The sequence below is a fragment of the Pyrus communis genome, chromosome 3, assembly GCF_041283825.1.
Source record: "Pyrus communis isolate YQ-2024b chromosome 3, ASM4128382v1, whole genome shotgun sequence".
Taxonomy (NCBI): domain Eukaryota; kingdom Viridiplantae; phylum Streptophyta; class Magnoliopsida; order Rosales; family Rosaceae; genus Pyrus; species Pyrus communis.
In genome coordinates, this window is record NC_142567.1 from 20,493,428 (window position 1) to 20,508,583 (window position 15,156).

Here is a 15,156-nt window from a genome sequence, read left to right on the forward strand (position 1 = left end):
ATCGGTCCACAAATGTGCCCCTGAATCCTTTGTAGAAAAATAGGAGGATTCGAAAGAATCTTGTCATAAGAAGGCTTAATAATAAGCTTTCACATGAAGCAAGTTTGACATGCGATTCCTGTGTAGAAAAGTAGGGGAAATAGGCTTCAAGTTTGAGACTAGGATTTTTGAAAAAGATGCATAAATTAAAATGAAGACAAGAAGACAATAAAAAGGGAAATACGGCGATGGACGCCGAATTCTCATGCTGGCGGCTCTCAAAACAATAGCTCGAGCGAAGGCAAACCAAATCTGAAGAGGGGGAGAGTGAAGGAACTCTCACAAAAGGCAGTGGTTGCCCGATTGTTAACCAGTCATCATAAATACAAAGCACAATAGCACCATTTTCAAATGAAATTGAAACCTTCAGTCGCCTCCACATGCATCAACGGTAAAAAATCGCTCAAAAATCAGTCACCCATGGGGTTGATCATATGAGTTTATTACCACTAACATTACCAATATCAAATACTAACAAAATGTTTTACTTTCACATTAAATCACTTAAATTGCCCGGAAAAAAAATGATCTATCCCCCTATTGAAATGATCTATAGCGGAAAAATCTGAGCCAAAATGTAAAAGAACGTATCGTCCAATTGACATTTAAAAACTGGGGAGCATGTTGGTAATCGGTATGCATTGCTGCTATTGCACTCCACTCAATTTAGCCCAGTCTACAAATTGCATACCACCGTATATATTGTTGGCGAATCGTACACCTATAGTGAATGCCATTGCAACAGGCGGAACGCGCTTTGCCAAAGGTGATGCTTCAACCAGCCCTTCCAGACCATTTACAATCTGATAACGTGTGTTGGACGAGACAGCAAGGAACACACCTGATTAACAGATCAAAACAGTTGGTGTAAAGTCGATGGTTATGTGTACAATAATATCCCCCTAACCACAACCTGGCCCGATTGTTACATTCAAACTACCGAGATGAACCCACATTTGAATTGCACCATACAATTAACACACATGACATAACTAATCAGTTTAATCACTGAGGTTCGCAGGTTGCACTTGCAAATATATACACAAATAATCAAAGTGACAAGTGCATTAGTGTATCCTATGAATAAAGCGTAAACAACTTGCAGTGACAAGTACATTAACAGATCTTTTAGGTTTGGGACAAGAATACATATTCGCTCTGTTGAAGATCTCAGAAACAATTGGTATAGCTAATATACTATTCTTTCAGGTGCAAAAACAAAAGCTGTGTCCTCAAGTACCATTTCACATTATTCCTATATCATAGATTCCACTTCTTATCAGATAGAAAATGTACCCTATAATCCATATATTCTGAGTGTTTTTTCTTTCTTGTAGAACTGTAAAAGTTACAGGCTCATTATTTCAGTTTCTTTACAGACAAAAAAAAAGTTCCACACAAATTTACACCAGTACCAGGAATTAATTTTGTGAGATGGCATTTGTTAAAATAGTATTTATGCATATCTTTTAGTTTACATTTATTCCATGACTTCACAACTAAGACACAGGGAAACTTGCTTAACAGATACACAGTAGTACACAGTTCAATGAGGAAAAGAATTGAAATCTGAACAAAAGAGCAGGACCTACCCCAAAGAGCAGCACTTTTCACAAGAGGAGGCACGGGTATGTCCCCTTCTGACTTTTTTACGCTCCTGATGACACATAAGAATAAGAGAGTGAATAATTATCATTAATAAAGAAATCTTTTCCTTTTGGTTTGGTTCGGTGGAAGTTTTGGGCGATCCTTATATTTGATACTATTCAAAACACCCAATTCAGGTTGTCAGTACAAATTAAAAAAGCAAAAGAAATAGAAAACACACACACACACACACATTTTCACCTTTGTGCACAAAAACAAATTAACAGTGGAAGGAAATTTATGTTTAGGCAGGCAACATGATCAGCCTTTCATCAACGAACTTCATGGTAAGAAGTACATTCATGCATGATTCCAGTGGAAGTTCCATTTAATGCTTCCTAAAGTTCAAAAGATAATCAATCTGTGTAGCTATAACATAGAAGACTTAAGCCCCCTTTCCCTGCAGGTCAGGGAAAGACCTTCATCCAACCACCTGACTCTCAATTTAAAATATCATAGATATATATGTTTCCAATGACATCAATGTTAAGTAATAATATAAATTTCATTTTCTGCTCAACCTGGAAATGTGGTAGATGAACCTCCTCAAATAAAATAAAATAAAATGTAAGGTCTCATGTTTCATGTGTTTTACTTTCTAATGAGTACATAACTATATAAGTATAAAAAGTTAGGGACAGTTTGACAACCATTTCATTTTTCTGTTACAAATAGAGAAGATATTACATGAGAGAAAGGAGAGATGGAGACAGGGGGAGGAAGGATGACGGGAGAAATGTGGAAGATATGCATATAGAATGGTACATAAAATGAAAATTCAAAACGGGATACACATTCAAGTTGTTTTCACTTCAAGTTTTGTTTCATACACTCCTTCATTACTCCCTCCTCTCTCCCTCTACCCTTCTTCGTCCCTCTTTTCCCCATATACTTTCCCTCTACCACTCGCACAAAAAAATAAAAATAAAAAAATAAGACAACTAAACCCTAAAAATGAAAGGGATATCAATGGGCCCTTAAAAACACATTTAACAGCAGATATCCAAACAAGAGCGAATGACATCTGACAAAGAAACTGAAATAACATGAAAACTATATAGATAAAAGCATACCTTTTGGCATTCATGATCATATTTGCAATTCCTTGTCCAATAAGACCACATACAAACCCAACTGATCCGTACAACACACCCTGGACCAACATGTTCCAATCAATTAATGAGAACCAGAACCCATATTTTGGTCTAGAAAATTAACATATTACAGCTGGTAAAGAAACCTAATTTGAAGAGAGAATAGTTAAAAAGAACCACATTTGAAAAACTGAAGACAGTGAAAATCTCCACCCCTTCTCATCTTGATGAAGCATTTGTCATTAACATTTACAGTCCAGAGGGCAACTACCTATCTATCCGTTACAAGAAAAAACTGAACAACATCACTAATAAGATGTTTTACCTTGTAGAAATATGTGGCTGTTCTCTGCTTAACTGTGAATTTACATCCCGGCCTTTCGGCTTCAAAGACGCTGCAAAAGAGGAATGGTGAATAATTTATTGAAGATCATGCAACGGTTCACAGAAGAAGAATGCTAGAAGGACTCATTGGTTTGAAGTCAGATTCAAGAGACAGGAGAATACAATCATGTGGTCCCAAAATGGTAACCTTGAGTCCCACTCCCAATTTTGGAAAAGAAATTTGATGTCAATACGTCAGTCATTGTGTTTTCATCATTTTCTGTAGCTCGACACGGGGCTCACAAATTATTGGGAGGCAACCAAACAGTACATAAGGAAGAATGAAAGGAAACAGCTTTGCTCAATAAACAAGCTCACTCAAACCCTTTCATATTGAGTTTAAGTATCCCAAAGCAGACAAATTCAGTATTGAAATCCGATCGGGTAAATATGCAATAGCGGAAAGGCCCTAAGAGTTAATTGTTGACATTGCAATGTCCAACAAACAATGACCTCTAAACAAGATAAAATATATTTAATTGGAGCAAAAAATAGATATCATGATAAATGATGACCGTGACCTCTTAAACAAGAGAACCTAACTAACCTAAAAAACGAATGATAAGAATAACATTTACACTGGTCAACCTAAATGGATAAGAGACTGAAATTAATGAGAAGATATGGATAATAAAAATACAGATATAAACTAGTGTATAGATGAATACAGGCAGAAATAGTCAAACAGAGCATGATGTTAAAGGTTTAACAGAGCAGAATGATGAAGAATTATGTTTCCTAAGAATTTTGCAGTCTTTCTTACCCTGACTTGAGTAACAATGAAACAAATTAAAAATATAAACAGAGATGACTGGAAAGATGGACTACAATCAGAGTAAACAATCCAACGAGTACTTGTCGAGCTCTTACCAAATGCAAATTAAACGCAGTAACTATTGATAGATAACATTAAATGACCTACAGCAGAATACGAGTTTCATAAAATGCTGCGTTGCAGTGCTAACCTGCTAGGAAGAGCGGCACAAGCCTTCTGCACGCTTCCTAATAAACCCTGTGATACTAACGGATTTCCAATCCGAGCATAGGGTGCCAACATGCCAACCAAAGCAATGTCAACCACTATTCCAACCAAAAGATCAGCAGCATACAACTCAAACTCAGCCCAAAAATCCTTTCCCCTTTTCTGAACTTCTGCAAATGTTGCACAACAAGAATCTATGACTATCTGCATTACAAAGGTGGACGAAGAAAAACCTATTCAGTAGTTAACAAGAGCAGAAATTGAAAACCAGTGCAGATTCAACACAAGGTATACATGTAATCTAACTTGTAGAATTATCACCAATGGCACCAATCACTCAAAATAATAAAAACCACTCAAAAACTATAAACCGAAATGGAAAACGGACAAAAACAAACCTCTGTCCCAACTTTGAAAAGAAAGGAAGGATCAGCCATCATCCGATTACGTAGCATTGAGCAGTACTTCATCAAAAAACCCAGTGGCCAAACTGACCCCTGAAATTCAATTATCAAAACACAAAATAACGAAAATTCAATCACAAACCTGATAAAAATCGTAGCTTAAAAGATTTTTCAACAGAAATGACGACCAGATTAAGCAAAAATTCAAACCTGCAAATCCAAGTAGCGGAGAAGAAACACTTCCCGGAGCCCAGTAGTCTTTGCAGCCTCAACCATGTCTAAAGGGAGCTTCATACCCCGAGCTTCGCTCTCCTTCATCACCTCATCAAACTTCAGCAATGGCCCAAACTCCTCTTCCTCTCCACCATCCTCTTTACCCCCGCCGTCTCCTTCTCCTCTTCCTCCGCCACCAAATGAATCGCCGCCATCACCACCGTCATTTCCTCCGCCGGAACCGTCGATTTTCGGCTCAAAAACCATCGCTTTCGCCTCCGTGAAATCACCATTTTTTCCCGCGACGGAGGCAGTCTCTGATCCCGCGCAATTGAGATGGAAACGGCGGTTGCGAGACGGTAAATGGTGCGAAGCCACCAGCTTTAACGAGTTTGTGAGTTCGGAATGGGGATTAGGGTTTTGGAGACACTGCAGAGGAACTCTGCCTTTGGAGGCGGAGCTTGAAACGACGGCGTTTGGGAGGTGGGCATGCGATGGTGGCGAACAAACTGACATTGTGTGTAACTGGCACGAAGGGAAGTCACAGACTCACTGTTCCAAAACAACTTTGACTGAAGGGATCGTAATCACCTGCGGATGAGACCGTGAAAAGGTAATAGGTGGCAGAAGTTTATTGGCTGTAAAACAGTTTGGGAAATATAAGAAAATAGAGGATAAAACTCTGGCGCGCAATCCACCCCCGGGGTTTATTACGTGGAAAAGAACCACGTGGCAGAAAGTGATTGGCTGTAAAACAGTTTACAAAAGGAAAAAAATGATCGACGCCTGAGAGATTCGAACTCTCGCGGGGAAACCCCATGTACTTAGCAGGCACACGCCTTAACCACTCGGCCAAAGCGTCGGCTGATGTTAAGCTTACTTCGGCTTTTGATTTAATTTAGTAAAATAAAGTTAGTTAGACCATTCCAAACACACTCAAGATTGAATCTGTCTTTGTTTAGAGCAACTCCACCGTTGCTAAGGCCTCCAGGGTTATTCACTATTTAATCCACCCAGTGAACAGTAATTGCCCTTAATAAATAGTAATTACCTTTTGTATCTCGACTCCTACATTGAATAGCCCTAGCAATAGGCAATAAAATAATACTAATTTTTTTTATTTATAAAATAATACAAAATAATTATTTTAAGAAAAGTAAAAATTAAAGATTAAAGATTAAAGATGCAAATTCCATTGCAAAGTTAATGCAGCTTCTCACACTAGTCAAATTTTGACTAAAGTTTTCATCTTTAAAATAGTTTGCTCAAGCAATTAACGAATCAAATTATGCAATTCTAATTTCTAGATAGAAATTAGAAACAATTAGCTAATTTGGAACTAAAGAATTCAGCTTTAAAGAATTTGATTTAGTTAATTAGTTAAATTACGAAAAATCAGGAACTATTAATCAATTCGGAAACTTTGAGCTGACCTCATCCACTGCAGAGCAATAGTACTCATACGCGAGCTTGAGGAACTCAAACCGCCACAGAAGCAAGAGAACGAAGTCACGGTCTTGGCGGTCAAGTGATCCACTCTCCAAGGAGGCGGTGGTCACGAGGCGGGGATCTAAGAGCTCTGCCTATAGCGCCTTGTGGAAGTAGACGAGCAGGAGGATTGGCGTGTTGGCGAGCGGGACACGTGTTGTGGATGCGGAGCACTCCGGCTAGGCATTGTTTTGAGAAGGGAAGAGGAAGCAATGGGGAGAGTCGTTGTCGTCGCCTCTCGAGTTGGTGAGAAGCACGCCCTCCGTCTCCGGGATATCAACGTCACCGGCATCGAGATCGACCTCTACAAAGAGCTGTCCAGGCTTGTCCACCACCACATCAGGGTGTTGCTGCTCTTCGACTCTGTCCAGGCCTCTCCCTTGGGCTCCATTGCCAGCACACGCTAGACCAAGTTGCTTGGGCTTTTTGGTCCTATTTAAGAGCCAGTCCACCGAGCTATTGCCCATGGTAGAACTGCTCTTAGTTTAAATGTTTTTGGATTTTTCTTTTTTTAATATTGGAGGTATTTTAACATCACCTGTATGTGAGGCTTCAATAAAAAACAGTAAAATTTAGACTTGTGAAATTACATTATTGCCCATCATTTTTTTTTGTGATAGAAGACTAAGTAGTATTTTCACTATCTTTTGGTTGACAAAGACGGTTTCATTAATTAATAGAGATGAATTTGGAGTAATTATTGTATTGTGAGATTTTCTAAGGTGCGCTAGAGAATTTCAAGTGTTTTACTGTTATATTTTTGTTTAAAAATACAAAAATGAAAATCTAAACGTTAAAAAGCTAGAAATATTCTATACTCCATAGGACTATAGATTTTTATCGTATTATTTGTCAGGGAAATACCCTGAAATAGGACAATTCTTTAATCTTGAGACAGAAATAAGACAAACCAGCCATGCACAAGCCATGCACAAAATCGAAATTACTAACCACATATAAATACAAAAAATCATCAGCTCATTCCATCACTGTTCTCATTTGGAAGAGGGGGATGTCAAAAGAGCTCCGTGAGCCCTAATTTATGGGTTGAGCTTAGATCTCTAAGCTCGATTTCGAAGAGAGGGAAGTTCAAAGAAAGACGAGAAGAATGAGCTGGGTTTTGAGTTGACCTCATACATTTGATTTCAAACAAAGGGATGCCAGAGATATGAGAAGAGTGAGCTGAATTTTGTACTATATTTTTTGTTTTGGCCGGAAAGTTTCATTTTTTCTGACAACTAAAGCTTCAGCATACATAGTAAGGTAGAGTGTTTAGTTCCAAGTTCCTTTATCAATGATGGGGATATAGGTTGTGGAATAAATTTCAAGTTTTGACGTGCTACAAAACTGGGATGGAACAATTTTTGGTTCATGTGCTCAATTGCAGAAATTTGTGAATTTTTTTCCGTAATGTGCATGTGGTGTGCATATGGTCTGCGAGAATGTTCACTAATTATGATGTATGTATGTTGCGCCCCGAAATTTAGTGAGTATGACCACAACCTAGTTGGCCTCAGTGAAAAACAAAATTAAGAAAAAGATTAGAGGACGTTAAGGGTCATGCATGTCCATGAAATAAAGATAACGAGTATCATGTTTTCCATGTACACGGTTAGACAGTGGTTGATATACATAACAAGACTTTCAAACTGTCACTTTAACCTTATATACGTAATAAATATGTTTTAATTGTATCCACTATATCAATATATTGCCATTAAAGTTTCTCCAATTCTGTGCATATCATGTGCATGTGGTGTGCATATAATGTATATGGTGCGTATTTACATCTTTGATACTCTTCGCATTAACGTAGTTTACTACTTTTTCCTTTGATTCAGAAGCAGACCCTCCAAATATGAAAAAGGCGAACGAGTTCATGAAACAACTTCCTTTGATTCATTTGGGTTCTTTCGTGCCCATTCAAATTGCAATTTTCAAATCCTTGAAATATTTGAACACAATCAAATTTGATACCAAATTCAAATTAATGAATCTTCAATTTTTCATATAAAGTTTAAGGTCATTTATCTAATTGCGTCATTTTTTTTCTTCAGATTTCGAGGAGAGAGCTGTGAATTATGGGTTTTTGGGTTGAGCTCAGATTTGTGAGCGTTACATGTGCATGTCGTGTACATACAGTGTATGAGCGAGCTTAATAAGAAGAGAGCGAACAAGTACGTGAAACAATTTCATGCATATCCTTCTCTCTTCCTTCTTTCCACTCCGATTTCTCTCTTTTCACTCAAATTTATCTCTTCTCCAAAAGGCAACTGACCTTTAATACATTTTTTCATTTCATTGTAGTAAAAGCCAAATCCTATTTTAGTGCTTGTAAATTTGGATCGAGAGAGGGAGCATAGGGAGGGAGAAGACAGAAGAAATGAAAACCCACATATAAATTAGAGAAATGATAAAAAAAAAAAAAAAATAAAAAATGAAGGATTTGAGTCTTCTCCAAGAAACACCAAACCAATCACTTTAACTCCAAAAATCCATCAATCAAAAAGCGAAATTAAGCAAATCCAGTTCAAAAAACCTACAAATGAAAAGGTAAAAATCGAAGAAGAGGGGTGGATTAGAGAGAGAGCTCTTGTGCATATTCAAAATGCAGAGAGATGAGAGAGAGAGAGAGAGAGAGAAAGAGAGAGAGAGAGAGAGAGAGAGCTTGGATGAAGAAGATGAGTGGGTTAGAGGGAGAGATCTTGGATGTGGGTTAGAGGGAGAGATCTTGGATGAAGAAGATGAGTGGGTTATGGTTCTTCAAATTGAAATTGGGCGAGATATTTTTTTTTTTCTCTCTCTATCTCCTCTCTGTTTTTGTCTCTACAAAATGAGAAATAAAGGTTGGAACTTCTAGATAACCCATTTATATGGAAGGATAATTTGATCATTTCAAGATGTATGACAATTTGGACATTTCCCTAAAACAAATGACAACCGGATTGCATTTCTTGCCAAATTTCACCTTGTTGCTCGAATCACAAATTTAAAGAAACACTTCAAACTCAACAATTTATAAAATAAAAAATAAATAAAAATAAATAAATAAATAAAAAAAAGAAAAAACCCCAACTGAAATGATAATGGGAGAATGACTGAACAACTATATCCATTAGAGCATGAAAAATTAACAGATGACGAGCTATATTTATAACAGGAGATGCGATGGAGGAAGCCAAATTGAAGAGGCGCATGGGGCAGAGACGCGAGCAGCAGATAGGAAGGGTCAAGAGGAAAGAGAAGGCAAAAACAAAAGTCAGTTTTAATAGTATTTTAAATTTAACATCTGCTATTTTTCTCTCTCCATCCAGGCTAGATTTATCTAGCTACTGTTCATTTGCCAATTTGGAAACAAATTTTTGTCATTTTTACGCTAAAGTAGCCGAACAGGCTGGGCTAGCCAGCCTAGCAAAAACGAAACATTGATAAATGCTGCCCGTGCAAACTTTGTTGTCTATGCAGAACGATGAAACTTTTGGCTCTCTGCCCAGAATTTGAATAAATTAGCTCCACAGTATTTAAACCAAAGAACCGGGGATGTAACCGGTTATTTATCTCCCTCTCTATCTCTCACATCACGTAACATAGTAGAATCCCCCACTTAAGAGAGACTCGTATATTCCCTATGCTTTCCTCGATTACAATCCTTCATTTACAGATACTTTCCATTGTTTAATGAATAGCAATTAAAAATGAAGACACCTCAAAGGAAGGCAAGCAAATTCAAATTTTGTATATTTCCACTATTTCACAGACCTATAAGTTACAATTCGGGTCATAAACATGTACATGTATAAACCCATAAACATGCTAACTAGAAAAAAAATATGTGCAAAACAAAGTGTATTTACATGTAACAAACCTCCGTATCAAGATGCGGAGCACAGATTTCTGATTTCGAATCTTGGATGGGACTAGCATCCTGTAACACGTAAGGTAAGAGTAATAATGGTTCCTCCTGATATCGGCCAAGTTCCAACCGTTGCCCTATAACTCGGAAACTATTCTGGTTGGTTAACAGAAATATGAAGAAAATGAAACTTTCTCAAAAACATGGAATTGTTTCGAGGCTTTGGAGTACGCATGAACTATCCATTCCTTGCTTGGGTACTTTTTGTGAACCAACCAGAGCCTCTACGTACCAAGGCAGACTTCAATTGCTTATAGACTGGCTCTCAAAACAATGAGGAACTTTTTCTGTGTCTAATATGCAAGGTCGAAGGGCGTCCCTGCTCAACTGATGATCTTGGGGAGGGCTGCGTACTTTGAATAGTATCTGGTTTAGCATCAGATGGTCGCGAAAGAAGACTGCACCCAATTCTCCTGCCAACCATACGAGGAGAACTGAGGGAGCTGTGTGATTTGCTCACCTTTTTCATCTCTTGCTTTATTTGACTGAACTCTTCTTCGAGTTCACCGACTCTAGATCTCATCTTTTCCATATCCACCTTTAGAACCCGGTTCTCACGCACCATAGTCACCCACCCATCCCTCTGTATGATCTGGCCAGTCATGTCACCTGGGACAGTCGTAGGACCTGCAGGGCCACTATGAGTTTCCAAGCCATGAAGACAACCAGCTAGAGCCGTTCTCAAATGCATCTGCTCAAAGAACAGTACTTGAAGAACAACTCTGAGTGGAAACCTTTCATTTTGGGACGCATGGGAACAGGCATCAATAGATAGCTTCTGGAAGTCGATGATGCTGCAGAGATCTTCCTTCTCTTTATCTGTGAGCCAAGGGTGTGCCTTGAAGTATATATCCAGCGACCTATACAGCCCATCATATAAAGTTCTTGAAGATTCTGGGAGGGCCTCCGCAAGAGAGCGTATCTTTCCTGGTTTTAAAGTCACATCTGAAGCAACCTCCGCAATATAGCTATCTACCAACTTCGCAACTTTCTGTAAAGGTCTTGACAAAGGTGATGTTTCCATGTTGACAGATGATGGAGAAAGTGGTGTAAACTTTGATTCTGACGACACAAAATGATGGATTATCCGTTCAACACAGTCAGTATCGTACAATGTGTCAGCATTTGAATAAGTAGGAATTAGAAGACTATCTAGGGTTGCCAATTCCAGCTGCATCCCTATTCTCCTCTCCAAAGCATGCTTGCAGGTTTGACTGACACCCAATATTAATGCAACGCGAAGAAGACCAAGTAGAAAACGGCAAAACGATTTCCCCTTCTTTCGGGGAAGAAGTTTTTCAATGCTTTCTAAAACTACCTTTTGATCAAGGGCAATGGGTGTCAAACTGAAACTTGTAACTGTTCTGGGTATACCATGTCGTCCACCCTGCCATCGTCCTAGGCCAGGTAGGTACTTTCTGGCATAGTGCATTACAGAACCCACTAGGTTTTCAGGTCTAATACCCCTTGTTTCCATTGTCTTGATAAGCCTCTCAAATAAACTCACACTGAGGTATGAGATGTCTTCAAACCACCAGTCAGACTCAGAGCTTCGAATTCTCGCTCCGGTGTTAATTCCGTTCCATAGGATGCTTCCACCAGGACTCTGTAAGCTACCATACATCATCATAGGCCATCCAAACAAACTAGGATCTGTACAAACCATCACTGATATAGCATTTACACACTTGTTTACTATGTGAAGCTTTTCTGCCCACTGGATAACAGGCTCGCAACTTTGAAGAGCCAAGATAGAGTCTTTCCAGTTGTGAAGTACATTCTTATGGAAGAAACTCTCCGACTTTGAGAGCAAGTTTCCTTCTCCATGCTCATCTGTCATTTCAAGGTAGTCCGCTGCACAGTACACCATCACTACATTTCTTGGAGTCAATTCCACTCGCATACCATAGCAGAATTTAGCTGCAATCAGGAACATGTCAGGGCCACCAGGAAGTTCCTCCAGAACTGCAGTGAAAATGCTCCTGCATGTGCTTTTGGACTCATACATATGTGATATCTTCCCACATTTTGATATGAGAGGAAACTGGAGAGTAAAGAATTGTCATAAGTAATAATTCCAAGAATTCACCATAACAACTGTGATAAGTAAAGAATTGTCATAAGTAATAATTCCAATAATTCCAAGAATTCACCATAACAATGAGAGCAACGCCAGAACAGACACAAATATAGAAAAAATCCAGAATATAAATCTACGAAACATGATAACTACTATTAGTGAAATGAAGCAATAATGCTCAAAGCTTTTATTTTTAGAATACAGACATCCTTACATATTCCACAGTCCACATTAATGCGGCTTTCAGTAGGCAAATACCTTCTTTCGTTATAGAAACATATATTGAAAGTTTGTGAGTTATAATGCACCACCAACTACCAGGGAAACTGAAATGCTTTTGACAATCTTAAAAAGCCAGTCAACAATTAATTTCTGAGGTTTGGGAATAACCTAAACCTTGTTATTAGTATTGACCCGAAAAAGAAACCTTGGTACTGGTTTATATCCACTTTTAATCACAAAATTCCATAATCCACCATAGCAAATGATAGGCGCATACCTTGTGAAGGTGGAAGTTCACGCCGTCCACCATGACAATTATATCACTCGGCAATCGCACTTTGCAAAACCTGACAGAGAAAGAAAACACCACATCAATTACATAGCCTCTCCAATTCCATACATTAAGTCAATGAAACAATCAATTTCCATTCTACCAAAAAAGGATTTGTACGAACATCTCCAATGGAAGATGCAAAATACCTCGAAATTGCTTTTTACATTTTTAATTGGCCAGAAAACACTCCAATGGCGGGATGTAAACTATCCATCTTCACCAGAAGATATAGATAAAAATGTAAATTTACATCTTGTATTACATCTTTTTAGATGTGGGCCCCATCAATCAAAGGGAGAACAATAAATGTAATCCCAAATTTACATCTCTCCTAGTGGAGTAGAACTAACATTTAAACTTCCCTGGAAATGTAAAATGGGATGTAAATGAGGCTTTTACATCTCAAATTTTGCATCTCTCCATCGGAGATGCTCTAAGAGATTGAGTTATAAAACTCTATCTGAATTCAATTATGTAATTGAAGGCTACGGTTGAATATAATCAGAGTCTGATTAAGTCCCAAATTACTGTGAAGATTGAAATCTTGAAGAAAAGCGGTTGTATAGTATTACTGTGTTCATCAAGTGTATAAACCAATGAAATAAACAATTTGCAATTTAACAAAGAGGGTATTATTTGAAACTGATTAATAGAATTTTATCTGAATTCAAATTGAAATATAATAAGAATTTGGCCTTAAAGGGCCGTGAATTCAATCCCAAGAACAATAATTTAGAAAGTTGAACAACTGAAGAAAAGGTGTTGTACTTCTGTTCATGAAACTGGTGTGGGGGGGGGGGGGGGCGAGAGAGAGAGAGAGAGAGAGAGAGAGAGAGAGAGGGAGATTACCAGTCATTGCCTTCTCTGCAAAACTCAGAAACCTTCCCAGGTGGAGCCATGGCTGAGGTGGGAAGAGAGAACCTTCCACCCTCTCTCTGTCTAGGAAAAGGAAAACTAGAGCTTCATGAAATTGGGTGGAGAGAAGAACACAGACACAGACACAAACTAGTTGTTTAATCAAAAGTGAAAAAGAAGGGGATAAAGATGGCACCAATCGACGTAAGTAGGAATCCAAGTCCAACTTAGTCAAAACAAATGCCGTGTTGCCCCTTCTCTCTCTCTCTCTCTCTCTCTCTCTCTCTCTCTCTCTCTCCCTCTCATCAAATGACCAAACCCCAAAACCCCACACCCACCACCACCACACCACCAAACACCATAAGATGGGATGAGACCATAAATAAACAAAAAAAAACCAACACAAATTCAAATTTAATCAAACACCCAGAAAAGAGTGCACAGATCACGACGCCCCCAATACGTGAGCAAAACAAAGGATATATAAAACTGGGACAACCAGAAGAGGCCGGCATGTGTGGGAACAATGCCATGGGGTCGAAGCAAGCAAAAGCATCAATCAGTGATTGCAGAGGGGGCCTTTTTTTTTTTACTCTTTAGCCGGCCGAGTAAATAATTGGGTTTTTTTGTTGTTGTTGGAGACGGGATAATTATGTGTTTGTTTACTCTCTCTCTCCGAGGCTTTTTGTCAAACACCATCCCTGCAATCATTTTCCGAGATGCGTGGTGTCTGACCGTCGTGGTAGCTTTTGGATGCGATCGATTTTCATTAGGGTTAATTAGTGAACTTGGGTTTTTCAGGGAGACTGAAAATTTGAAAGAAAGGCGAAAGAACAGTGAAATAAAGAGGGATGGGATTAGCAATCATTTATTTTGGGAAATTTTATTTAAGCCTATCTAACCACTAGATCCAACTTAAATTTTAAATGTCAATTGTCTATTTTATTAAGTACAAAATGAAATTAATAATAAAAATCAAATTTATCAATAGACTCAAATACTATAATTAAACCCTAGCATCACCTTTGTTTATCCTATATTCATTCCGACTAAAATCCTAATAGCTCTGATAGAGAAAAACAAGTTTTCTATTGATGGATGGTGATTTTGAAGTTTTTAATTCTCCAACTAAGGTATGACTCAATTTATGGATATTTTGTTTGTTTGCTTCTTCTTTGGATTAAATTTCTTACTTTATATATATATATATATTGTATTTATTTTTCTCTGCCGTCTGTATGTGCCCCAAAACACCAATGTAAGGACTTTTGATTAGTACTGTAAAGACATAAAACTTGATTCTTGGTGCAAATAAAGATTGCTCAACCTTAACCACGAAGTAGAGGGTGGCATGTCTTGCATCTTTTTTTTATTCGAAACAGCTCAATTTGTTTATTTGTTTATTAACATAGCAGCAAAACACCTAACCCTATGTCACTTCAAAATTTCTTAAAAAGTACTTGAAAATGCTTGATTTAAAAAGGACTGAACTGAAGCTTGC

The 15,156-nt window shown here is 38.1% G+C and overlaps 2 protein-coding genes and 1 non-coding gene across 3 annotated transcripts; all 3 read right to left on the reverse strand.

The window, feature by feature from the left end:
- Nucleotides 1–359: 359 nt before the first annotated feature.
- On the reverse strand, nucleotides 360–5,332 carry LOC137716032 (protein RETICULATA-RELATED 1, chloroplastic). The gene is made up of 7 exons (XM_068455420.2): nucleotides 4,761–5,332; nucleotides 4,545–4,643; nucleotides 4,130–4,350; nucleotides 3,106–3,175; nucleotides 2,760–2,839; nucleotides 1,632–1,696; nucleotides 360–880 (listed from the first exon to the last, which is right to left on the reverse strand). Exons 1-7 carry the CDS (start codon nucleotides 5,277–5,279, stop codon nucleotides 687–689), a joined length of 1,248 nt encoding a protein of 415 aa, XP_068311521.1. The 5' UTR covers nucleotides 5,280–5,332; the 3' UTR covers nucleotides 360–686.
- Nucleotides 5,333–5,543: 211 nt separating this feature from the next.
- On the reverse strand, nucleotides 5,544–5,625 carry TRNAS-GCU (transfer RNA serine (anticodon GCU)). Its single transcript has one exon. It is a non-coding gene; the product is annotated as a tRNA-Ser (tRNA).
- A 4,338-nt stretch (nucleotides 5,626–9,963) lies between these two features.
- Nucleotides 9,964–14,493, reverse strand: LOC137715524 (BTB/POZ domain-containing protein At3g44820). Its single transcript, XM_068454876.2, has 3 exons — nucleotides 13,650–14,493; nucleotides 12,744–12,813; nucleotides 9,964–12,208 (listed from the first exon to the last, which is right to left on the reverse strand). Exons 1-3 carry the CDS (start codon nucleotides 13,697–13,699, stop codon nucleotides 10,430–10,432), a joined length of 1,899 nt encoding a protein of 632 aa, XP_068310977.2. The 5' UTR covers nucleotides 13,700–14,493; the 3' UTR covers nucleotides 9,964–10,429.
- Nucleotides 14,494–15,156: the final 663 nt, after the last annotated feature.

Excerpts from the sequence above, each read along its gene's own strand:
- LOC137716032 (XM_068455420.2), bottom strand. The coding sequence starts at position 5,279 with ATGTCAGTTTGTTCGCCACCATCGCATGCCCACCTCCCAAACGCCGTC. Across the intron at positions 3,176-4,129 it reads TGTGCCGCTCTTCCTAGCAG|CGTCTTTGAAGCCGAAAGGC; the intron begins GTTAGCACTGCA and ends CCTCTTTTGCAG. Across the intron at positions 881-1,631 it reads GAAAAGTGCTGCTCTTTGGG|GTGTGTTCCTTGCTGTCTCG; the intron begins GTAGGTCCTGCT and ends TCTGTTAATCAG.
- LOC137715524 (XM_068454876.2), bottom strand. The coding sequence starts at position 13,699 with ATGGCTCCACCTGGGAAGGTTTCTGAGTTTTGCAGAGAAGGCAATGAC. Across the intron at positions 12,814-13,649 it reads TGCAGAGAAGGCAATGACTG|GTTTTGCAAAGTGCGATTGC; the intron begins GTAATCTCCCTC and ends TTTCTCTGTCAG. Across the intron at positions 12,209-12,743 it reads TGAACTTCCACCTTCACAAG|TTTCCTCTCATATCAAAATG; the intron begins GTATGCGCCTAT and ends TTTACTCTCCAG.